Consider the following 27,661-nt stretch of genomic DNA (forward strand, 5'->3'; position numbering starts at 1 on the left):
AAAGTTTCTAATTAACCTAACATCGATGTCTTTGGATGTGGGAGGAAGGCGGAGGACCCAGACGGAACCCAAGCGAGCACTGGGAGAACAAACAGACTGTTGGAAAAATTGTGAATATGCCTTATTTTATCACTTAAATGTCTGTTTTCTTTAATCTGAGGTAGAAGTAACCCATGACGTGATTAATGCAATGTGTCTGTTTTTCATACGCAGTGTTCAGATACATGAGATACTGTATCTGAGGTCTTTTGTCTCTTACTCAGAGCAAGTAGAAAAATACAAACGGTTGCCACACATTTGCACGTGGCATTTGTTAATTTTATTTTGCTGATGTTGACACGAAAGATTGTTAACTGTCCTTGTTCCCATGAGAGTTCCTGATCATTCAGTTCTGCCTTCCGTCATCCTTTCTGTAACCACCCGCACCCTTGTTTGCTTGAGTAAATAAAAAGCAGGAGAAGGAGTCGCTCAGGAGAGAGAGAAGGAAGGAAGGCATTTGATGCTTGAGTGATACTGTCTCTTTCCTCGCGAGTATAAGAGAAGCAGTGACTCCTGGTGTGTTTCTTTGATATCAGGTTGTCTGTGATTTCTATTACAGGGTGAACCTGACAGACTCTACACAGAAAGGCCCCACGTGGGAAGCGATCCCATGACATTCTTGCTGTGAGGCAACAGTGCTAACCACTAAGCCACCATGGCTTGGAAAGTGCTATATAAATAATGGGAGCATGGGTGGTGGCCAAGTGGTTAATGCGCTTGGTTTCAGTGCAGAAGGTTCCGGGTTCAAATCCCACCCCCGCCACATTTCTCCATGTAATGTGGAGTTGTGTCAGGAAGGGCATCCGGCGTAAAACCTGTGCCAATTCAACATGCAGATCCACCCTGGATTTGCTGTGGCGACCCAGAGTGCAAACAAGGGAGCAGCCAATGGGACTTACTTACATGCATTTTATGACATTTTAAAGCTTAAAACTGAATTTATTGGATGTTTTTAAGAACCTGCAAATGTTTCCCTTTTCTGCCAGTTTTTTAAGACCCAAAGCACCTTTTGTGAAAAATGACTCATGTTTGTGAGTCATCCTAACAACACACACACACACACACACACACACACACACACACACACACACACACACACACACACACACACACACACACACACACACACACACACACACACACACACACACACACACACACACACACACACACACACACACACACACACAGAGACAGCTGGCAACATAACCTTTATGAGGGAGGTCATTAAGTTTGACTACTGAGAAGTACTCTACACACACACACTGCACTTACATTCTGTGGTCCATCTGTGTGGCTCCAGCATCAGGTACTGTTTGGTTTGTTCCAGTTCTTTCTTCAGGCACTGGTACCGGGCTCTGACTTCACTGATGCGCTGCTGACGGTGTTCCAACAGGCGCAGCTTGGCGCTGACACGTACCGCATCCTGACACACAGAGGACAGGAGGATGTGGCTTTAATTTTTTTTTTCCACACCTCGTTGCCTCCCGTTGTTACTGCTTCCAGCCAGCTGGAATGAACGGCTTCATTCTAGTAGTCAGGGGTTAAGTGGCTTTCTAAGAACCGCTCCAGAGAAAAATGTATATTCTATATTTTCTTCATTCTTTTCCCTCCACTGAATATATGACTGGGGGGAGGAGAGGGGAGTACACATATATTTGAAACACTTTGTGGACTTTTTCCACTGTCACCTGTGGAATGAAAAACTTTGTAAGCATTTACAAAAATAATGATTTAAAAGGATCATGTTGTGTGTTCTTGACTTTTATGTGCAAAGACGGTTGAAATTTCCTATTAAACATCTCCAACACTGCATCATTCTTTGACTTTCTATGTAGAAATTCTCCTGCTGTAAGTGCATTTTAGTCTTGAAATTATGCATGTGACATACAGTTGTATGGAAACGTTTGGGCACCCCTGATAATTTTTATGATTTTCCTTTATAAATCATTGGTTGTCTGGATCAGAAAGTTCAGTTAAATATAGCTGTGAGTTTCCACTGTGAGGAACATAGTGAGGAAATAGAAGACCACAGGCACAGTGCGAGTTAAGGCCCGAAGTGGCAGGTCAAGAAAAATCTCAGATAAGCTGAAGCGAAGGATGGTGAGAACAGTCATAGTCAACCCACAGACCTGCTCCAAAGACCTACAACATGATCTTGCTGCAGATAGTGTCTCTGTGCATCTTTCAACTATACAGCATAATCTGCACAAAGAGATGCTGTATAATGCTGTAATGCAGAGAAAGCCTTTTCTGTGTACATGCCAGAAACAGACTCGCTTGAGGTATACTAATTTTGGAATAAGGTGCTGTGGACTGATTAAACTAAAATTGAGTTATATGTACATAACAAGGGGCAGTATGCATGGCTGAAAAAGAACAGAGAATTCCAAGATAAACACTTCCTACCTACAGTAAAATTTGGAGGTGGTTCCATCACTGCGTGACCAGTGCAGGTACTGGGAATCTTGTTAAAGTTGAGGGTCACATGGTTTCCAGTCAATATCAGCAGATTCTTGAGAACAATGTTCATGAATCAGTGACAAAGTTGAAGTTGCGCCGGGGCTGGATCTTTCAACAAGACAATGACCCTAAACACTGCTCAAAATCTACTAAGGCATTCATGCAATGCAGAGAAACAAGTACAATGTTCTGGAATGGCCATCCCAGTCCCCAGACCTGAATATTATTGAAACTCTGTGGTGTGATTTTAAGCAGGCTGTCCATGCTTAGAAACCAAAAAAAAAAAAAAAAAAAACCTGAGATGTTTTGTAAAGAAGAATGGTCCAAAAGACCTTCAATGAGAATCCAGACTTTCATTGGAATCTATAGGAAGCATTTAGAGGCTGTTATTTCTGCAAAAGAAGGATCTACTAAATATTGATGTATTTTTTTCTGTTGGAGTGCCCAAATTTATGCACCTGCCTAATGTTATTTAAGGAATTATTGCACACTTTCTGTAAATCCTATAAACTTCATTTCACTTCTCAAATATCACTCTGTCTGCTATATGAAAATTCAGTAAGGTATAGCTTCTATTATACATTACAAATATAAGGTGGAACTCTACAGCCCAATCTCAGTTCTCTTTTGTACCCCTTCCCCTTCCCCTTTGCCCTACCCCTACCCCTTTAAAACAAGGAGTAAGGTGAAGGGGTGTGCCTCTAGCCCTATGAATTGAGACACCCCTCCGCCTGCCCTCTGCCCATCTCAAACTACCGTCTTCACTGTTTGTCAACATGGCAACCAAAGCAAAACTTGTTGCAGTAGCCTGTTTGCTCTTTTTATGTTCTCGCCTTTCTGCATAAATGCAAAGAAACAGAAAAAGTTTCAGATTTCTTCGACATATCGTAATCATGTCGGAGAATTTTGTGGTATTAATAATTAATTTAATTAATTTGTAATTTATAATAATAATTAATAGTATTAATAATTAATTAATTAGTAATTGATTGTTAATAATACTGATAATAATTAGGCATTAATAATAGTAATAATATTGTTAATTGACTAATCATTAATTGATTAATCAGTACTTGATTAATGAATGAATTAATTAGCAATTAAAATAAATAAACACTTGAAATATATCAGTCTGTGTGGAATGAATGAATACATTATACAAGTTTCACTTTTTGAATGGAATTACTGAAATAAATAAACTTTTTCATGATATTCTAATTATATGACCAGCACCTGTATGTATGTTATGGGGCTGCATCTAGTTCTGTTAACCTTATATTTCTTTTTCAAATTTTCCCATTTTTTGTATCCAGCCCTATTTCCTTTAGAAATTTCCTTGACAAATAATAGCAGGACGTCAGGTTATGTGTTACACATATACATGTGTTTGTATATATTTTCCAGCTTACTCCCATTGGTGAAACTTCTCATTTTCTGCCTCATTTTCTTATTAGGAGATGAGTGTGCTCAGGGCTCCCTGGTTTACAAAATACACACGCGTTACAGACCTTGAAATCCAACAGCAGGGATCGCTATTATCCAAAGATTTATGAACATACAAATTAACGTGCTTATCCTTTATCATGATTTTCTCCATTGTGAGATATAAAAGTGTCTTATCGTAGCGTTCGTGTGTATATGCATTTTAACGCCTCAGCACACGAGTGAAGTTACGATATTCTTCAGAATGACAATATACGCAACAATGCATCCAGCAGCACAGATGTTCCTGTCATAGGCAACTGCCTGTAAAGTTTTTTGGCAAGTTATAACTTTCTAAACAGCGTAATTTCTAATGAAAGCCACTTTCATTTGTGCGGTTCTGGGCACCATGTTTGTTTCTTTGGAGACAGCAGTAAGCTCCTCCTTCCCCTCCAAACGGAGTGTGCATCCAGATTCACTGTTTGAAGGGGTTTGTAGCCCTCCACCTACCCCTCTGCCTCGCTCCAAAAAGAGAATTGAGACACCCCTCTGTCTCTCGTGCCCGCACAAAATGGAGGGGAAGGGGGGAGGGGTAGAATTGAGATTCAGCCTACTAGTATATACTAAGGTACATCTAAATATCTTATTAAAAAAAAAGAAGAAGAAGAGTAGAGCCACTTACAGTAGTGTTCAGAATAATAGTAGTGCTATGTGACTACAAAGATTAATCCAGGTTTTGAGTATATTTCTTATTGTTACATGGGAAACAAGGTACTAGTAGATTCAGTAGATTCTCACAAATCCAACAAGACCAAGCATTCATGATATGCACACTCTTAAGGCTATGAAATTGGGCTATTAGTAAAAAAAAAAAAAGTAGAAAAGGGGGTGTTCACAATAATAGTAGCATCTGCTGTTGACGCTACAAACTCAAAACTATTATGTTCAAACTGCTTTTTTAGCAATCCTGTGAATCACTAAACTAGTATTTAGTTGTATAACCAGTTTTTACTGGTTTACTAGTGTGGTTGGGGTCATTGTCTTGCTGAAACACCCATTTCAAGGGCATGTCCTCTTCAGCATAAGGCATTGTGACCTCTTCAAGTATTCTGACATATCCAAACTGATCCATGACACCTGGTATGCGATATATCGGCCCAACACCACAGTAGGAGAAACATGCTTCACTGTCTTCACTGTGAACTGTGGCTTGAATTCAGAGTTTGGGGGTCGTCTCACAAACTGTCTGCGGCCCTTGGACCCAAAAAGAACAATTTTACTCTCATCAGTCCACAAAATATTCCTCCATTTCTCTTTAGGCCAGTTGATGTGTTCTTTGGCAAATTGTAACCTCTTCTGCACGTCTTTTATTTAACAGAGGGACTTTGCGGGGGATTCTTGCAAATAAATTAGCTTCACACAGGTGTCTTCTAACTGTCACAGCACTTACAGGTAACTCCAGACTGTCTTTGATCATTCTGGAGCTGATCAATGGGTGAGCCTTTGCCATTCTGGTTATTCTTCTATCCATTTTGATGGTTGTTTTCCGTTTTCTTCCACGCGTCTGTTTTTTTTTTTGTGTCCATTTTAAAGCATTGTAGATCACTGTAGATGAACAGCCTATAATTTTTTGCACCTGCGTATAAGTTTTCCCCTCTCCAATCAACTTTTTAATCAAACTACACTGTTCTTCTGAACAGTGTCTTGAACGTCCCATTTTCCTCAAGCTTTCAAAGAGAAAAGCATGTTCAACAGGTGCTGGCTTCATCCTTAAATAGGGGACACCTGATTCACACCTGTTTGTTCCACAAAATCGACGAACTCACTGACTGAATTCCACACTACTATTATTGTGAACACCCCCTTTTCTACTTTTTTTTAATAATAGCCCAATTTCATAGCCTTAAGAGTGTGCATATCATGAATGCTTGGTCTTCTTGGATTTGTGAGAATCTACTGAATCTACTGGTACCTTGTTTCCATGTAACAATAAGAAATATACTCAAAACCTGGATTAATCTTTTTAGTCACATAGCACTACTATGAATGAATGAATGAATGAAAACTGTTTATTTCGAACATTTGATACAACAACAATTACAAGATAGATCAGTAAAGACAACAACAAAAAAGTTCCTACTGTGTACCCAACATGTCCGAAAAGGGGTAGGGTGAAGCATCAGCTTATTTATCCCTACCCCTTCTTCCCCACAACCAGTAATACCCTTTGCCACATATACACATAAATTCCTACACACCTAAACCGATATCAATATATATATATATACATATATATACACACACATACATATACACATCAACATACACATATATACACATATACATATATACACGTATATATACACAAACATAAATATACACCTACACATACCTACTTACATACAAAATACTATATATTTACAAGCCGAAGCAAACAACAAAAACACCCTAACCCTCATTACCCTTCCTCCTCCCTATACCCAGAAAAAAAACATATTTTTGTACCGCTGTTTGAACTGGTTCATGCTTGGACATTGCTTGAGCCCCACTCCCAATCTGTTCCACATCCTCACCCCACAGACAGAAATACAGAAACCTTTTAATGTTGTTCGTGCCCACTGATGCTTTAAATTAAATTTCCCCCTCAGACTGTAATCCCCTGATCTGTTAAAAAACATATTTTTAATATTTGCTGGAAGTAAATTGTTTATTGCTTTATACACAATTTGTACTGTTTGAAAATGAACCAAGTCTGTGAATTTTAATAATTTGGATTGTAAAAATAGTGGATTTGTATGATCTCTATAGCCAGTATTATGAATAATTCTTATAGCTCTTTTCTGCATTACTGATAGTGATTGTGTTGTACCTTTATAAGTATTACCCCATACCTCTGCACAGTACTGTAAATATGGTAAAACCAGTGAGCAGTAAAGAATGCGGAGTGAGTTGTGGTCCAGAATATGTTTCGCTTTGTTTAGAACTGAAATGCTTCTTGACAGTTTACTTTGTATATGTTTTATATGAGTCTTCCAGTTTATCTTATCATCTATTATCACCCCCAGAAACTTATTTTCATGTACCCTTTCAATATCTACCCCCTCGACTTGTAACTGAACCTGTATGTCTGTATTACAATAGCCAAATAACATGTATTTTGTTTTACTTAAGTTTAATGATAATTTATTTCTGTCAAACCATATTTTCAATTTTCCCATTTCTATACTGATCCTCCTCAATAACTCCTGCAAATCCCCCCCTGAACAAAAAATGCTTGTGTCATCTGCAAATAATACTAATTTTAATATTTTGGAAACATTGACAATATCATTTATATAAATTAGAAACAGTTTTGGACCCAATACTGACCCCTGTGGGACGCCACAAGCATTGTCCAAGCATGATGATGTATATTCCCCCAACTTCACAAACTGTTTTCTGTTACTTAAGTAGCTTCTCACCCAGTGCAACACCAACCCCCTAATCCCATACTGTTCAAGTTTACTGATTAATATGTCATGATTGATTGTATCAAAAGCCTTTTTAAGGTCTATAAATATTCCAACTGAATGTAATTTGTGGTCTATGGCGTTTGTAATCTCCTCAACTGATTCTATTAATGCAAGTGATGTTGAACTATGTGCTCTGAATCCATATTGACTATCAGTAAGTAATTTATGTTTATTTATGAATTTGTCTAATCTATTATTGAATAACTTTTCTAATAATTTGGAAAATTGTGGAAGCAAAGAAACAGGTCTATAATTTGTGAAGTGGTGTCTATCCCCAGTCTTATACAGCGGCACAACCTTAGCTATTTTCATTTGATTGGGAAATTTACCGGTTTGAAATGATAAGTTACAGATGTATGTTAATGGTTCTACAATCCATTCAATGACCTGTTTTACCACCACCATATCAATTTCATTTAAATCGGTAGATGTTTTATATTTACAATTATTCACAATGTCTATAATTTCATTTCCATCCACTGCTGTGAGGAACATTGAACAGGGATTTCTTTCTATGAGATTATTATCCCAATCCTCAGGTTGGGAATCGGGAATTTTTTCTGCCAAGCTTGGTCCAATATTTACAAAAAAATTATTAAAACCGTTGACTACCTCATCCTTATTTTCCTTCTTGACATTATTATCAATGAAATACTGAGGGTAACTCTGTTTTTTATTACCATTTTTGATAATGCTATTTAATATATCCCATATTCCTTTAATATTGTTTTTGTTATTATATAATATGTTACTATAATATTCCTTCCTACATACCCGTATAATATTAGTTAATCTATTTTTGTATTTCTTATATCTATTTTCTGCCTCTTTAGTCTTTAGTTTTATGAATTCTCTATACAGTGTATTTTTCTTATTACATGCATTTCGTAACCCTTTCGTCATCCATGGTCGAGCTTGGATTTTTTGTTTTCTGTAGTCTTGTTTAATTGGACAATTTTTATCATATAATGATGTAAATATTTGTAAAAAAGTTTCATATGCACTATCAACATCACTTTCACTGTATACCTTTTCCCAGTTTTGCTCCTGTAAATCCTTCTTTAGTGTGTTCATGTTTTCCTCTGTCCGCACTCGCCTGTATTTTATTTTCTCCTCTGGCTGATTCCGCCGATGGTTTCTATTATAAACGATGAAAACTGGTAGATGATCACTAATGTCATTGATTAATAATCCACTCACAGTGTTATTCTCAATATCATTGCTGAATATATTATCAATTAAGGTAGCACTATGGGATGTAATTCTGCTTGGCCTGGTGATTTTTGGATATAAACTCATACTGTACATTATACTGATAAATTCATCTGTTATTTTATGCTTATTTGGATTGAGCAGATCAATATTTAAGTCACCACAAATGAACACAGTTTTTTGATTAGTTTTTGAGAACATTTTTCCCATACAGTCAGTGAATGTTTCAATACTAGATCCTGGTGCTCTATATATACAGCTGACTAATACATTTTTGCTTTTTTCTTCACATATTTCAATAGTTATACATTCTAATAAGTTATCAATCACAGTTGTCATATTGTCTACTATTTTATAATCCATGTTCTTATCCACATACACAGCCACTCCTCCTCCACTCTTATTTTTTCTGTTTTTCTGTTTCTGTTTACTATTATTCTGAACACTACTTGTAGGTGCCTGGTCTTGAGAACCAGGTACGGTAGGTTGAAAAGCTTTTTTATCTCATGGGAACTCTTCCTACCCACCTAAACGGCTCAAGAATATGGACAGCATCTATATCAGTGACATTTACACAATCAGGGCAGTAAACAACATATACAAGAAATATAGTTACTACATAATATTATAGGAGTTAGCTCCTGAATCCTATGTGTTCATACGGGAGAAGATTGTAGTATACATCTATCTAGTCTGTAGACTTGTTCGAAAACTAAATTATAGTTAATAGGCTAAGCTATGAATCTGGTTATGTTATTATAGAAACAGAATCTATGATGTAATATGTTTTAGGTTTCTATCTAAAGTTCACCCTGTTAGCTAGGTTATAGATTGATAAGGAAGACAAATTCCATACTCTACATGCTTTCTAATGGAAACCCCAAACTTAGAGACTATCTATTGATATATATTATAAAATCTTTTAAACTGAAGAACCATTAAAAATGTACACCATGTAAAATAAAAGTGCAAATCTCGAAAGTAGGCTAACTATAGCCAGATGAGCTACCATCAGTGGTGGGCACAGCTAACCAAAAAGTTAGCTTCGATAACAGATAATCAGCTAACTAAAAAGTTATCTTTTATAAAGCTAAACCGATAAACCACCCAAAAATTTATCGGAAGCTACAGCTACCCGATAACTTCCAGTATTGTTTCCAATACACTTGCAACTACTAACAAGCTGATTTTGAGTTTTAACACCACGATCGCTTCTGGTAGCATCAAAGGTGACCACAGTCCCAAACAATGAGTCAGCACTTCTGTCTTTGTGCGCCCTGCCCACTGCTGGAAGCTTCTGGTTACAACATAGCTTCCAACAGGAGGAGCAGCGAACCTCAACTCTCTACTCAATAGAAATGTTGCCGTAAAGCGGAGGACTTATGGTTTTGAGTTATAAACATAATTAATACTGATATAATAACTCCATTCATGTCATTTCTGTCATTTTACAAAGTTAAAATATAACATATATCTTTTAATTTTAAATAATGCACTAATTCTGAAGTTTTGTAACAAACACAGACAGATGCCAAAGGGATTATGGGTAAAATGTCCCTCCGCTAACACTGATTGGTTGACTCATTCATTCTATGTAAAAACCAACATGTTAATGTGACGTGGGTGTTGGTGTTTACATATAAATGTGCTTTTGTAAAATATGCCTCTTTTTATTTGTTAAAAAAAAGGCATTTGCAAAAAGCCAAAAAGGTTTACAAAGTTATCTAAAATTTTAGCTTCGATAATTAGTGGTTAGCGGATTAGCGGAACTGTGCCCACCACTGGCTACAGTTAATGGCTATGTTATGGCTAGCTACTATATAGGTAGACAGATTCCATCTTCTACATGCTTTCTAATGGAAACCCCAAACTTAGTTACTATCTCTTGATATCTATTAAAAAAAATTAAACTGAAGAACAAATTTGTCATACAGAAACCCGTGTTTTATCTAATCTACTAGTAAGGTGATGGTGTCTAGTGGAAAAACTTTAGTAATTATCACACATTCGACCAATTCTGACTAGATGGGAGGTGTAAACACTGTATGTAGGTTTAGTCGTTATGTTACTACGTGAATCATCCCGTTTGTCAAAAACTGCTGTTCTAAACTGTCTACCTATCATGCTCAACTCTATATCTAAGTATGAAAGTTTGTTATTGTTTTCTGTAGTCTTTTTAAGCTCTAATTCTGAGGGATGAATATTTTTAATTTCATTCTCAAAATTAGGGTTATTTAAAGTAAGTAGGTCATCAATGTAACAGAAGGTATTACTAAAGGTTTTTGCTGACTGGCTATCTGTTTTAAGTTTATCTTTCATAAATTTATATTCATAATAAAAAAAGGAAAAGGTTTGCTAAAAGTGGAGCACAGTCTGTTCCCATCGGTATCCCTATTGTTTATTTGAAAATTCTGTTGCCGACCTCTATATAGATATTGTCTACAAGGAATTCTATATGCTCAATCATGTTTTCTTCAGTTACATTACGATCACGTGTCAATGTTGTGTTAGACCAGTATGTTGTTCCATCATTTCTAATAACGATGTATTTAGAGCCTGTAATCCTAAAAGTTTACCTGAGTAGTTCATTGATACTATATATAAGCTGGTCATGTCGGATGTTCGTATACAGGGTGGACAAATAAAAACAACAAAATGTGTAGCTACTTTTGTTTTTTAGTTTATTTAAAACCTCTGCGGTATTGATAATCCAAAAACAGTTAACTCCAGTGTTCCAAGCTATACCTTAGCAGTATTGTCTAAAATGTTTTGCAAGGAGAGCTATTAACAGCAATCATAAAACATTTATGCCAGGCGAGTGAACTATCCAAAAAAATGCCCTTGGACTCCAGAGGGTGAACCACTGAATCTGAAACATGACGGTAGATGCGTGAAACGACGTGGAATAAGTCTCTTTGCCAGTGGGTATTCCACGTGACGTTTGTGCTCTCAGAGTGCTTCTAGTTTTGGTAATAATTTTAATGTTATATTTAGTCATAAATTCTTGGTGTTTAGTTACAATATCTTCCACGTGACTATTATAAGACATACATGTTTGTGGGCTAGTCCCATCACTAGTGCTAAGCGCTTTTAAAACTACATCTAAGTAATATTTTTTGCAAACTATTATGATATTGTTGCTGGTTTTATCTGCTGGTATTAAAACAAAAGGTCTATGAAAATTATTTAGGTATTCTAGGCAAACCTTGTCTGACAGTACATGTTTTTTGTTTTTTAATTTGAACTGTTTCTAATACTCTGCCTTCCCATTCATCCAATGTTCTAGTATCTACTTGTTTTTTAGCCCAACATTTTTTGTAGCTCCTAATTCAAAGTCTATGATGTATTTTACTGAAATTGCTGATCCAAACAACCAATGATTTATAAAGGAAAATCATGCCCAAACTTTTACATACAACTGTAAGTAACATGTCTGAATTCATTCTTCCTCTGTGAGACGCACCCACCTGGCCGGTCTGCACTCTGTCTGACACACTCACACTTTCTGTGACAGGAGGAAAGAGATGCCCCCTCCAAGGTAAAAAGGAGTATAATTAGTAGGCAGTGTTGCCACAGTAACTTTGAAAAGTTACTTTATTAGTTACTTTATACATTTACATTTTACATTTACTTTATACAATGACTTCATTAGTAGCTGCGGACAACTTGTCAGCAGCTGCTGAATGTAACTTATAAAGTAACTAGTAATCTATCTAGGCTATTTTTAAGACTGAGCACTCAGAAAAGTAACTATTGGTTACTCTGCTGATTAGTTACTTTGCTGATTACTTAATCTTAAGAGTAACCAAGTTAAATTACTAGCTACCTTATTAGTTACATTACTTATGAGTTACAACTTGTTGGCAGCTGCTAATAAAGTAAATGCATAAAGCTGCTAATGAAGTAACTGCATAAAGTAACTGTATAAAGTAACTTAAAAGCAGTGTTGCCACAGTTACTTTGATAAAGTAATCCAATTACTGATTACTGATTACTCCTTGAAAAAGTAACTTAGTTACTTTACTGATTACTCAATTGTAAAAGTAACTAAGTTAGATTACTAGTTACTTTTTTAGTTACTTTCTCCAGCTGCCGACAACAACCCTCTGCCACCTCAACATGACAATACCTGTTTTGCCAAAATTCACTTTATAGTCACCCTTTCTTGACTTCAATGAAAATAAATATTTGTTTTATAAAAAGTAAAATAATCTTTCTTGACCTCATATTTAACTGTTGACAGCACTGTAACAGTAAAACTTGCAGTTTCTAACCTACATTGTTTATAAATGTAACTATTAAATTCTAACATTTTTCTAACATTTAAATTCTCTATAAACATTTTACTTGTCAAAATTATTATTATTTTAAGTAGTATTAGTAGTTGTAGTAAAAAAACGGCTTCAAAACTGGACCTTTAATCTAGGGGTGTTGTGGGGGAGGGGGGCACATCCCTGCCCCACGCCCCCATTCCATGTGGATTTGCCCCTGCTTTGGCGTTTGAGCACAAAGAATGGATAACATTTATTTATGCAGAAAACATGACCAGATTTACAGGTAAGAAAGTTTTATTGTGTTTTCACATCATGTGGTCCTCAGAAAGAGAGTTTAGGTGCATTTGAGTGGAAAATAGTGTTAATTGTTGACATGTCGCGGAGGATCAGCTGTTTTTAACGAGACGATATGGAGCGGCTCAGCGTAGAATTCTAAATAAAGGAGAAAAATAAAGCATAAAAATGACTTTGTAAAGCTCAGTGCAGGTGTGCTGTTTTGCTTTAAGAGGTGAGGACGAGTCGTAGCTGATGAAAAGCTCACAGCTCGTTTAAAGTGGGCAGTTCAGTCGAGCCCCGACCTCCTGCCCACGGACCAAGTTTAATGCTGCTGTTGACCCACAATGCAAAAATAATAGTAACGCACAGTGACTTGGAGAAGTAACTTTAATCTTTTGATTACTCATTTGGAAAGATTAACGTGTTAGATTACTCGTTACTAAAAAAAGTGGTCAGATTAGAGTAACGCGCATCACTGCTTAAAAGTAACTAAGAAAGTAACTTTTCAAAGTAACTGTGGCAACACTGTTAGTAGGAGCACTCCCCAATTTTTAGGATACATCATCTCAGCATTTCAGTTGGATTTTTACCTACAAACTATATGACCCGTTTTAAGAACCTCATTTATTTATACGCTGTTCTCTGAAAAGATTTATATGATCCCCTATAAAAACAACACAGAAGTGCAAAGAATAAACAGTTATAAAAAGCTCAAGATTATAACAGGTCACACTGTATGTTGAAATATGTTTTAATGTTTGAAACTACGGTGCATCTAGAAAATATTCACAAAGCTCCACTTTTTCCATATTTTATTATGTTACAGCCTTATTCCAAAATAGAGTAAAATCATTTTTTACCTCAAAATTCTACACACAACACAACACTCCATAATGATAATATGAAAAAAGTTTTTTTTATTTATTTATTTTGCTACTTTGTTAAAAATACAACGCTAAAAATTCACATGTACATAAGTATTCACACCCTTTGCTCAATACTTTGTTGATGCACCTTTGGCAGCAATTACAGTCTCAAGTCTTCATGAATATGATGCCACAAGCTTGGCGTACCTATTTTTGGGCAGTTTTGCACATTCATCTTTGTCACACCTCTCAAGCTCAAAGCGTCTGTGCACAGCCATTTTCAGAAGTTAATCTCCATAAAAGCCCATGTTAAAATTTATAACTTTACAGCAGAAATAAACATGCGTAGAGCCTTTTTTATTATTGTCTTTGTTCAGTGTAGCTACTTTCTGGTGCATTTTTAATGGAACTAGTCAGTTTAATGTACTTTAAGCCATATGAATAAATAGGGTTGGGGTTGCTTTTAGTGACAGCTGGTGTACCAGCTTAAGGCAACCACCTACTAGAAGAGTCTGCTAACTGTCGTGGACCCGTGTTGTGGTAGCACGAGCTAGCTCTGTAAGTTTGAGATTAGTGGGTGTGTTTGTCCCACCAAGGTCCTCCAGGCACCACCTTCATTCAATCTTTAACCCATTTATTGCTTGACCAGGAGGAGCCGGAGTCAGGCTCTGTCAATATGGTGACATTTGGTGCCACCCCATTTGAGCATCAAACCCACTCTTGTGAAAACCTCTAGGTAACATTACATAGGGTTTGTCCATTATTTATACAGTCTCTGGCATTACCAGAGGGGGGGCAGTGGTGGGCAAAGCTAACCAAAAAGTTTGATAAGCATTAATCCCATAACTGAAAAGTTACCTTTTATGACGCTAAACCGATAAACTGCTAAAATGTTTATCTTTATTACAGATAACGATAACTTTTAGTACTGATTCAGACGCGGCCACATCAAATTACACCGTCGGCTTCTGATCACTTTAAGCGCCGCAGGGGCTGCTGGGTAAATTTAAGGATAATAAACGCATAAGAACGAATGAAAAATGAATGAATAACAAAAATAAAACCCCAAACACTGTCATCATCTTTCAAAAGCAGTAAAACACAGTATTAGAAGACACAGTTCATCTCGGTATTAGATACCATCATTTACGAACTAAAAAACTGCTGCTTTTTTCACACGCTTTGAACCCTGCGGCTTAAACAACCAAAATACGTCCATTAATGCATTGACTGGCAGAATAAAAGACACGTAGTAAATATAAATTCCTGTTAGTTTCAGTGGGATTCATCTGAAGAAATAATCCACATCAAGTGTCCTTTTTTAAAATCCAAAACAGTGTCTAAACAGTGAAGAAAAGTCCCTCCCTCTGTACACAGCTGCGCCGTGAGAGCTCCTTTCCCCCACCAAGTCTTGGTGATTAAATTATGCCATCAGCCACAAAGAAATAAAATAATGTTAAAATTAGCTTGTTTTGTTTTTGTGTCGAGCAGACGGTAACACTCACTGTAACGCCCAAGGTAAACCTGAACTACACTACCCACAATGCTCCCTGCGTCGACCTGCCAATCACGTTTTGTGCTTAATGATGGCGTCATCAGCAAGCAACAGGCAGCCAGTCTGCCACCATGGAAATATAGACCTGGAATGGACGTCACGTGACTAGCAGCGTGCCGCACGGCGGCCATTACTAAGGGTGGAGAGAGCGCCTTGAGCCAGTTATGGCTCCTGTTAAAACAGAAGCGAAATGAGAGGAAAAAAGGCAGCCAGTGCTTCGCCATCAACTGCACTAAAATGAACTGTACAATACCCTTAATGTAGAGTAATTATGTAAAACAAATGTCTATTTTACAGTCGTTATGTCGCAATTTAATATTGATATACTGAAACTATAACTCAATAAGTTCTTTTCATTAAGCTGCATTCACATGCATACAAATACGGAAACAAAAATGTTTATATATATATATATATGAGGGCTGTCCATAAAGTATAGGTCCTTTTTATTTTTTTCAAAAACTATATGGATTTCATTCATATGTTTTTACATCAGACATGCTTGAACCCTCGTGCGCATGCGTGAGTTTTTCCACGCCTGTCGGTGACGTCATTCGCCTGTGAGCACTCCTTGTGGGAGGAGTCGTCCAGCCCCTCGTCGGAATTCCTTTGTCTGAGAAGTTGCTGAGAGACTGGCGCTTTGTTTGATCAAAATTTTTTCTAAACCTGTGAGACACATTGAAGTGGACACGGTTCGAAAAATTAAGCTGGTTTTCTGTGAAAATTTTAACAGCTGATGAGAGATTTTGAGGTGATACTGTCGCTTTAAGGACTTACCACGGAGCGAGACGTCGTGCAGCACTCCCAGGCGCCGTCGTCAGCCTGTTTCAAGCTGAAAACCTCCACATTTCAGGCTCTATTGATCCAGGACATCGTGAGAGAACAGAGAAGTTTCAGAAGAAGTCGGTTTCAGCATTTTATCCGGATATTCCACTGTTAAAGGAGATTTTTTTAATGAAAGACGTGCGGACGGGTCCGCGCGTCGGGACGCAGCCGGCGCGGTGCGGCGGCACAGGAAAAACACCTCCGTGTTGATAACCATTTGTAAAATCCAGGCGGCTTTTGATGGCTTTCAGTGGAGTGAGTATATGAGAAATTGTTTAACAGCTGGACATGTTCCAACTTGTCCTTAAGGCTTCCAACGGAGGTGTTTTTCCTGTGGCGGAGCGTTGCAGCGGCTGCGAGCCGACGCTGCAATCCGCCCGCACGTCTTTCATTAAAAAAAATCTCCTTTAACAGTGGAATATCCGGATAAAATGCTGAAACTGACTTCTTCTGAAACTTCCCTGTTCTCTCACGACGTCCTGGATCAACAGAGCCTGAAATGTGGAGGTTTTCAGTTTGAAACAGGCTTACGACGGCGCCTGGGACCGCTGCACGATGTCTCGCTCCGTGGGAAGTCCTTAAAGCGACAGTATCACCTCAAAATCTCTCATCAGCTGTTAAAATTTTCACCGAAAACCAGCTTAATTTTTCGAACCGTATCCACTTCGATGTGTCTCACAGGTTTAGAAAAAATTTTGATCAAACAAAGCGCCAGTCTCTCAGCAACTTCTCAGACAAAGGAATTCCGAAGAGGGGCTGGACGACTCCTCCCACAAGGAGTGCTCACAGGCGAATGACGTCACCGACAGGCGTGGAAAAACTCACGCATGCGCACGAGGGTTCAAGCATGTCTGACGTAAAAACATATGAATGAAATCCATATAGTTTTTGAAAAAAATAAAAAGGACCTATACTTTATTGACAGCCCTCGTGTATATTATATATATATATATATATATATATATATATAAACATTTTTGTTTCTGTATTTGTATGCATGTGAATGCAGCTTAATGAAAAGAACTTATTGAGTTATAGTTTCAGTATATCAATATTAAATTGCGACATAACGACTGTAAAATAGACATTTGTTTTACATAATTACTCTACATTAAGGGTATTGTACAGTTCATTTTAGTGCAGTTGATGGCGAAGCACTGGCTGCCTTATATATATATATATATACTTGCAGTTGTTTAATATGAGATGTACGTGGTGGTCACAGGCGGCATTTAAATTTTAACAGTGTGGTTGGAGGGGATGGAGGAGGTACTTTTTACCCTGACTGAGGATCAAAAGTCATAAATTCTGAATGGCTTTATATCTACTTGTGATCAAATGTTAGTAAAAAATCATATACGAGGTCTGTTAGAAAAGTATCCGACCTTTTTATTTTTTTCAAAAACCTGATGGATTTGAATCACGTGTGCTTGCATGAGCAAACATTGTACCTTCGGGCGTATGCATGAATTTTTTCACGCCTATCGATTGCGTCATTTGCTTGTAAGCAGCCTTTGTGTGAGGATGGGTGTAGTCTCTCGTCGTTTTTTCTTTGCAAGGAAAATGGCAGAACGACTGGAGCAGCGCGACTGCATCAAATTTTGCCAGAAACTGGGCGACAGCCAGGTGGAAACCATTCGGATTATTCAGATGGCTTTTGGTGATGATGCTATGGGCATCACACAGATTAAGGAGCGGTACAACCGGTTTAAAGACGTCTGCACAAAATGTAGGCTTGTGCTGATGGCTTCGGTACGAAACTGATGGCGGAGCAAAAGCGCCACCGTGTTGAAGCTTCACAGGACATGTTGTGACATGCTCACCTCTTCCACAATTTCTCGGATAGTCACACGACTGAAAAGCCACCAAAAGCCGTCTGAATCTTCCGAATGGTGGAAGAGCTGGGCATCATTTTTACAGTCCATGTCCAGCATGTCCTGTGAGAATTCAACACGGTGGCACTTTTGCTCCGTCGGCAGCGGCACAAATTTCGCCGTCACTCCTTTTCATGGCCAAATCATCTGTCACAGTGGAATGTGCCGAAAAAGTGCTGATGTCCACCTCTTCCACAATTTCTCGGATAGTCACACGACGGTCCCGCATCACCACAGTGTTCACTTTGGAAATGATCTGGTCATTTCAGCATGTTGATGGCCGCCCAGAGCGCGGCGTGCTCTCCACCGTTGTGCGGCCGTCTTTAAACCGGTTGTACCGCTCCTTAATCTGTGTGATGCCCATAGCATAAGCATGTTGTTGTCATTAAAAGACTAGCAATAATATTACAGTGGAAAACGCAGCAAGGTAAATGACCACAATGGCAAGGCATACTTCAGATTTATATTTTTTAATACATAAGGATTTTTTATCCAGGCATGTATGGGTTCAGTAGAGCTTTTAATCAGCTCAAACACAACTTACAAGGCTTCATTTATAAAAATCCATTGAGAATTATGATGACAGGAAAAAAACATCACAGTAAATGAACAGAATGGCATATTTTTCCCCAAATTTCCACACTTTACATAAAAAAAATTTTTCTACCCAGGCATGTATTGGTTCATTGGAAAGAGCTATCAAAGGGCTTTAAAACAAGCCTACATTTAATGAAATCTGTTAAGAAATAGCGATGCTAGTGCGAAAAAAGCGGCCAGTTTATTATTTATGATCTGCACATCTCCATCCTTAGCAATGGCACCACCCTGTCTTGAGCGACGCTAATAGATTGAGGCGCACATGTCCATTCCAGGTCTGTATTTCCATGTCTGCCACACACAACAGACGGACTAAAATGTTTGATTTTAGGGTTTACAAATGTTTTTGACAGTTAATCTTTGCTCACTTTACCAGCAAAATAAATGTTAGCGGACTGGAAGTTATCGGAACTAAATTTATCTGAAGATAATTGGTCCAATGATGGTTTTAAAACTTAAGCTAATTCGTTAGCTTCGATAATTATGGGTTATCGGATTAGCTGAACTGTGCCCACCACTTTGGGGGGGGGGGGTTGTTAGTTCATTTCTGTAACTCCAGATTCCGGTCAGAACAATCCCAGCCTTTTGTGAATGTAAACACAGGTCAGTTGAGTGTTGCTGAAATGTAAAAACATTTTGTCAAATTACATTGTGGATAACCCTTTGGAAGAGGATTGTTCGAGTCCTAAATCTATTCAGTTGTACTTTGTTACTGCAGAATGTGAGCATCAGTGTGCTGATGTTTTCTGATAGTCTCTTTAGAACAGACATAACATTACACGTTCAGGTGTTGACAGTTATCAATCTCACCTTATTTCCTCCTTTCTCTCTCCTTCTCTGCAATCGCTCCACGTCATCTATCTCGTACACTGTGATCTCAAAGGTTTCTGTCATTGCAGCAGTGCCACGGTGGGTAGGGGAAGCGTGGGGCCCCAGAGGGCCATCGACCCAGCATGCACCTGGGCTAGAGGAAGAAGAAGATGAGGATGTGATGGTCAGTTTGGAGGAGCGGTGAGATGTTGTGGAAGATGAGGAGTCCAAGGTCAGTGCTGGGATCAGTCGATGACGCTGCAGGCCTGAGATAAAAATAAGATAAAAAAATAAAGAGTGTTAAAGCTGCAGAACTTATCTGTGGGAACAGCATGTTCCCAAATGCTGCCAAATACATGTCCCTGGAAGTAAACAGTATTTAAAAAGATAAGAGGGGAAAGTCTGATGCCATCATGATTCACTAAAAGTTTCAATAAATAACTGACCATTTAATTAATTCAGCAAGAACACAAATTTTGGCTGGTTGTCAAATGTGAGGGTTTGCAACAAAAAGCGAAGAAACACTAGATTTGACTCATCAGCTGAAGTTGGTACACATCGAACACTCACAGGGCTGGTGATCTCTGGGAGCAGGGTTGGGGACCCCTGACCCAAAACAAACTGGAAACGAAAGATGTGCTTTTAAATGTGAGAACTGGTCACACAGTTACAGTTGTGCTCATAAGTTGACATACCCTGGCAGAATTTTTTATTTTTTTGGCCATTTTTCAGGGAATATGAATGATACCTCAAAACCTTTTATTCCACTCATGGTTAGTGATTTTTTGAAGCTGTTTATTGTCAAACAAATGTGTTTACTCCTTTTAAATCATAATGACAACAGAAACTACCGCAATGACCCTGATTGAAAAGCTACTATGGGTAACCATCCTCACCTGTGATCTGTGTGATGTGTGAGCTACAAAGGCAAAGGAAACTTGGTCGAAATTGATGGCAGGATGAATGCAGCATGTTATCATAAAATACTGGAGGAAAACTTGCACTCATCAGCCCTGAAGCTGCATACAGGACGTACTTGGCCGGTCCAACATGACAATGATCCAAAACACAAGGCCAAGTCAACCTGTCATTGGCTACAGCAGAATAAAGTGAAGGTTCTGGAGTGGCCATTTCAGTCTCCTGACCTCAATATCAATGAGCCACTCTGGGTAGATCTCAAATGTGAAGTTCATGAAAGACAGCCCAGGAATTTACAAGAACTGAGGGCTTTTTGCCAAGAAGAATGGTCAGCTTTAACATCAGAGAAAATAAAGAGGCTCATCCACAACTACCACAAAAGACTCCAAGCTGTCACTGTGTTAAAGGGGGCAATACACTGTAACAAGAACTGGGGTATGTAAAGAACTGGAGGCATTTTGTCAAGAAGAATGGTCAGCTTTAACATCAGAATAAATAAAGAGGCTCATCCACAACTACCACAAAAGACTCGAAGCTGTCATTGATGTTAAAGGGGGCAATACACTGTAACAAGAACTGGGGTATGTAAACTTTTGATCGGGTCATTTTGGTAGTTTCTGCTATCATTATGATTTAAAAAGAGTAAACACAGTTGTTTGACAATAAATGGCTTCACCCAACCACTAACCATGAGTAGAAAAAAAAAAAGTTTTGTGTTATCATTCATATTTTCTGAAAAATGGCCAAAAAATAAAACATTTTGCCAGGGTATGTAAAGTTATGAGCACAACTGTATTTGTTATGCACCCCATCACCCTGAGTGACTCTCCAGTTGCCACTGTGGAGTCCTTCCGCTACCTGGGGATTACCATCACTCAGGACCACAAGTGGGAGCTGAACATCAGCTCTCTCATCAAGAGAGCACAACAGAGGATGTACTTTCTATGGCTTCTGAGAAAGTTCAACCCTCCAAAAACAAAGTTTTGCCTATTTGACTATTTTACTTCTTACAGAAGGCTTTTTTTGCTTTTCTTTTTTATTGCTGTTTATGCACCAAAAACACAAGATCAAATTCCTTGTATGTGAGAACTTACTTGGCAATAAATTCGTTTCTGATTCTGATAATTATTTGCATGGGTTAAAGCAATAAATTTTCATCCGACTTAAATTTTTTCCTGACAAAAAAATCAATGCCAGCAATTCCCTAAAATGTGGCATAGTGGGAGCACACACTGTTTTTTCCTCAATAAATACAATAAACACATTATACAGTATACAGTATACAAATCTATTCTAAATAGGCTCTAAGGAGAGCGAGACAAAGCATAAAAAGAATGCAAAACCTGAACATAAAGGTACATAAAAGGGTGGTGGGGGGCGGGATGTAGTCTTGATTCTGGGGAGTCTGGGGGTGCTCCCCCAGAACATTTTTAAAAGAGCAAGTCAAATTTTGTGTATTGTGGTGAATTTTAATGGGTATGAAGCCCTCTGAAACAAAGAAAACACACTTCAAACTGTGAAGTAAAAATACAATATTGATTATGAGGGTCTGGAGGATCTCCCCCTTGAAATTTTTTTTAAAAAGCAAGTCAGATTTTGCATATTCTGGTGAATTTTAATGGGTATGAAGCTTTCTGAAACAAATAAAAGTTACTTCAATCTGTGAAGAAAAAAACCCCATTATTGATTATGGGGGGTCTGGGGGTGCTCCCCCAGAAATTTTTTGAAAGAACAAGTCAACTGTGGTATATTCTAGTGAGTGTGAAGCCCTCTGAAACAAAGAAAACTCACTTCAAACTGTCAAGTAAGAATTCATTGTCTTCTGTAGTATTTTGATCGGTTCTAATCCAGTAAATGCGCCAAAAGGGACACTGTGTTGCTGGCTGTACAGTCAATAAAATACAAAATTAGGGCCTAAAGCAACTGACAGCATTGTTCTGCTGTGCACAAAGTAACACCGTCACCCGTTTTGAAAACGCATGCGCACTGAGAAACTCAAAACTGGCATATTCACATTTAATCGGTAAAATGCTCTCACTCGTAAAACAAACTAAGGCTGCAACTAACGATTATTTTAGTAATCAATTAATTGGTCGATTATTTTTTTGATTAATCATTTTTTTTTTTTTTTTTTTTACTTACATGTGAGTTTTGCCATTATTTCTTTAAGTGAGTTATTATTAAAAGGCCTTTATCATGCAACATCGTTTGCACTTGTAACAAAGTTATGATGTTATATTCTCGTCAAAAACATACCTGGAGTAGTGTTTTGTTTTATTTTGCACATACATACATCACCGACACACCACAAATAGGTTTCCATCAGGTTTCACCCAATTATAAGCATTTTTAGATGCCTACAGCAACTGTCTCAACCATTGACAACATATTACAGCAAGAGTCCACAAAAGTATTTTAAAGGCCTGACTAAAGTGTAATATGTGATCTTTAATAAGATATTTTCATGAAAAAAGACACAAATGTGCAGTTTACGGCATTTTATTTTATTTTTTTGTGTAAAAACACAGCTTAGATGTGGTTTGACCGAAACAAATTGTCACTAAACTTAAATATAACAGGAATGAAGTGGAGGTGTAAGAGTCACTAGTTCACAGGAAACAGTTATTTCTATATTTATTTATTTATGTTCATTGTTAGTTGGTTTTATCTTTTCTGTTGTTTTGTTTTATCAGGTTCTTTTTGTCTGTTTCTCTAAAATTGTATTGTAGCATTATTAGTTATTTTTACTATTATTGTTGTTGTTGCTATTATTATTATTAATATATAAATAAATAAAAAAATATTACAATTTGTAATACATTTGACTATTTTACGACAACAAACGCTGAGTCATTAATGATCATACAGAAAACAAATGCACACAAATGTGCTGAGATGCGAACATCTTAATGCTAAGTTTAACATTGAAAACGCCATTGACATGATAACATGTTAGCCTCAGTCCCTTTTTTAAGTTATAAAATACATCTATCAACTGTTTCAGAAGACCATAACAAGTTGGTTTAACATAAAGGTAAATATTATTCACAGATATATGCTCTTTAGGGTTTTAGCGGGGAAAAATTAAGATAAAGCGAAATAAAACAAAGAACCAACAAAGCAGCAGATCGAAGCATTGCTTCATTGCTTCAAAGCAAAGCCAGACCCCGCTCTACTTGGGGAAGGTATGACAGTGTTCCCATGAAGACAGGGAGGAGAAGGACCGTGGCTCATGGCAAGCAGTAAACTGAGCGGAGAGGAGTGAAAATTCACACAGTCCCTTTCTCCGTGGTGCGGCGCCATCCAGGCTGACAATGCTGCTGCTTTGATTAGTGGAGAATGGGATGTTGCTTTGACAATGAGAGTATCATATTTCGGCACCAAAACACGCATGACACCACGTTCGCGCGTGTATGTGTGGTTAAATTTTTCCAAATGACGGAAATCTGTCGTGGTGACGGAGAACTTCAACCCATGTTTTTTTTATAAATATTACATATTTATCATCTTTTCATTATTACCTCAGTCAAAGACATTATGTTTACCCGAGGCCATCAAAATATGGCCATCAGGTATTGCGAAGGCTTTGCGTCCATCTGTCCGTCTGTCTGTCTGTCTGTCCGTCTGTCTGTTCTCAGCATAAATCCATTCCTATTACTGCCAGTGTCTTCAAATTCGCAGGGAACATTCTTTGTGCACAGACCTTGGACAAGTTCAAAGATGCCTAAACTTGACCTATTTTAAGAGGTATTTTAAGAGGTTAAAAAGTCACATTCTGTTTACTATTTTTATGCAATGAATGATGCAAATCCATTTTTTTAGGAGGAGGTGTGACAGCTAATCAGAGTAGAGTATCATCATGACATCACTGGCTGGTCTCTCTGGTGCTACAAAACTGGTTTGTTTCTTTATTCTTATTATTACATACCTGCAGTGGTGGGCACAGCTAACCAAAAAGTTAGCTTCGATAACTAAGCCTCAGCTCATACTGATTGGTTGATTCATTCATTCTATTTAAAAACCAACACAAGTGAATCAATTTAGTGTGTTGGTGTTTACAAATAAATGTGCTTTTGTAAAATATGTCATTTTTTTCATTTGTATAAAAAAGAAAGAAATTTTCAAGATCCCGCTAGGCAGCGCCTTAGCGCACACATGATGACATCACAACTCTATCCGGTTCGGGAGACAAGGTTTGTTTCAATAACAAGAACTGTCAAAAAACTTTCTCATGTGTGGTTGGAGTTGTGTGGCGATAGGAATCGCTTTTGGAATGCTTGAATAACGATGTCAGTCGCACAAAGAAATCAAATAATAGTGAAAACATGATCGGTGTGGTGTCATAACGCACCAATCAGTTGCTCCGTAAGGCGTCATAACATCCGATCGGTTAGCGGCTCGGTGCAGTGTTATAACAGATCAATCAGTCATGCCATGAGGCGTCATAACATCAAGGCTGGTTCACATGGCAAGATAATTAGGCCGATATCGGACCTGATCTTCTCCTTCCGACAATTGTGATGACGCTAAATCTAATCTTATCAGATATTACTGCCATGTGTGGTTTATAAGAGCGCTCTGATCTGCTCAGAAGGATTTGAGGCGCTAAACGTGACATGCAGCCAATCAGAAAGTGAGGTGTCTGACCTGGGAATGTTTGTGTGTGAAATCTGTGTGTGTTCTTTTTACCATGTGGCTGACACCACACACTGTACAACTAAACCTGTCAGATCTATGATTTTTTTTTTTTTTATTTCCACGTGTGGGGTCTCTCAGGTTTGGGAAACCTACATATAATTTTAAAATCCTGCGGTTGACAACACTGTGCTATAACCAGTCGCCAGTAGATGGCAGTGTTCTATGCATATATAACATGGCCTGAATCACAGTTTAACAGACTTTTCAGCTTTGAGAAGCAACCTGGGCATCGTCTGGCATTTTTACATAAAACAAACACAATAACAATGTCTATAAACCCAGAGAATATATTCATGGCAGTTTTAGGCACAATATACAAAGAGTTCAATGCTGTTGTCCGTGTGGAGCCTGCTGAGAACATCTCAAATGCATTTCTTCTGTCGTGAATACCCATAATGCACTGGGCACAGCTGCATGTCCAAACTAAAACTTCAAAATTAGTGCATTACTTTAAAACTAAAACATATATCTGATATTTTCACTTTATAAAACTTCAGACGTAACATTTATTTAAATAACTTGTCCAAAATTAGTTTGGTTAAAATTTTAACCATAAGTTAAAACTGTATGCCTGTATGACTTGGGTGATATTGCCAGTGTATTAGCATGGGGTCAAAAGAAATGAGTTTTTTTTTTTTTTTTGTCTATGACCAGTTCTCCTTTGCCTGCAGAGGATAGAGCAGTTTCTTCTGGAAGCAGCTCTTCTCTGTTTGTAGTGGATAGAACTGCACATCTACTACAAAAAGCTACATCTGCAAAAAATGTTAGCGGTCTAAAAATGATCAGACCAAAACATATCAGAAGATAATTGGTCCGATAATGGTTTTCAAAGTTATCTGAAAAGCTAATCTGATAATGAAAACATTATCTTCGATAATTAGCAGATTAGCGGAACTGTGCCCACCACTGCATACCTGTGTAATAATCACACTCTCTAATCAGCATCTTGATACGCCACACCTGTGAGGTGGGATGGATTATCTTGTCAAAGGAGAAGCGCTCACTAACACAGATCTAGACAGATCTGTGAACAGTATTTGAGAGAAACAGGTCTTTTGTGTTTAACGAAAATGTTTTAGATCTTTGAGTTCAGCTCATGAAAAATGGGGGCAAAAACTTAACAGTTGCGTTTATATTTTTGTTCAGTGTATTATGTAAAAGCTAGCGAGAAGTAAACACTTCTAAAATGGAAAATGCGTTTTTTTGTAACCTGATAACACCTCTGGAGTGATTTACAAGACATCTCACAGATGTGAGATGTCTTGTAAATATATATAAAAAAATGTAAAAATATTTTTAAAAATATATAAAAAATTCTAAAATATAAAAAACATAAAAAAAATCTAAAAATTATAAAAATATTAAAATTAAAATTATTGTCCTAAACCCAAACACATTGTGTTCATCATCATGAACACAATCTATTCTTTATCATGAAGCTGTATAACTGGGGATACAAAATACAAAACATGCACTATGCACAATTTCTCCAATCACAGCCACAGAAGTCTATACCTTCTTCTGGGTTGCCTGGGTGTCTTGGTGGCTTTCCTCACGGTTTTGTTGTGTGGGCTGCTGAAGAGGAGGTACTGCTGGCCCACCACCACTAGAGGGCGCCCTGCCTGGAGTGCGGGCTCCAGGCACCGGAGGGCGCTGCCGCCTTACAGGAGCAGCCAGGATGACAGCTGTCACCCATCACCGGAGACAGCTGATCCCAATCACTACGGAGGTATATCAGCAGGACGGCATCTCCACCTCATTTGCCGAGATATCGTTTCTACCAGAGAGGTAACGTATCAAAGCAAATAGAGTGCATCTTTTGGATTGAGCTAGTTTTTTGGATTACTGTTCCAACGAGAGGTGGAGGTACCTTTCCTGCTGTTCGGAGTCCTGGGTGCATACGCGCCCCCATCTAACTGTTCTTTGCTCCTCGCCAGCAGTACCAGGTCCGACACGCAGAGGCAGTGGCCACCTGGGAGTTCGGGACTTGGCGGCTCCAGTATTCCCGGGGTCCTGTGGCGGAGGAAGCCGTGTGGTTCCGGTCTTACCTTGGAGAGGCGTCTCCTATCTTCGAGCCTGCCCACACGACACTTTTGTGAATTGACTGTTGTCCATTGCTGTGATTGGTTGTATTCGTTGTGCACATTCACAACAGTAAAGCGTTGTTATTTTGACTTACTCCATTGTCCGTTCATTTGCGCCTCCTGTTGTGGGTCCGTGTTCCTACACTTTCCCAACAGGATATCTCGGCCAGCGTCATGGATCCCGAGGGGCGTCAACCGGCTGTTGAACGGCCAATGGAAGAACAGGATGCGCAGGC

General features: G+C 38.1%; 1 protein-coding gene across 2 annotated transcripts in view; it reads right to left on the minus strand.

The window, feature by feature from the left end:
- kif26ba (kinesin family member 26Ba) overlaps positions 1-27,661 on the minus strand; it is a 430,401-nt gene that overhangs the window by 5,024 nt on the left and 397,716 nt on the right. For both annotated transcript variants that reach the window (XM_034187958.1, XM_034187951.1), the window contains exons 26-27: positions 19,726-19,991; positions 1,315-1,465 (exon numbers count right to left, since the gene is read on the minus strand). In XM_034187958.1, the coding sequence (XP_034043849.1) occupies positions 1,315-1,465; positions 19,726-19,991 (417 nt within the window). The remainder of the gene's footprint in view (positions 1-1,314; positions 1,466-19,725; positions 19,992-27,661) is intronic.

This window comes from Thalassophryne amazonica, chromosome 2 (assembly GCF_902500255.1).
Source record: "Thalassophryne amazonica chromosome 2, fThaAma1.1, whole genome shotgun sequence".
In the NCBI taxonomy this organism is placed as follows: domain Eukaryota; kingdom Metazoa; phylum Chordata; class Actinopteri; order Batrachoidiformes; family Batrachoididae; genus Thalassophryne; species Thalassophryne amazonica.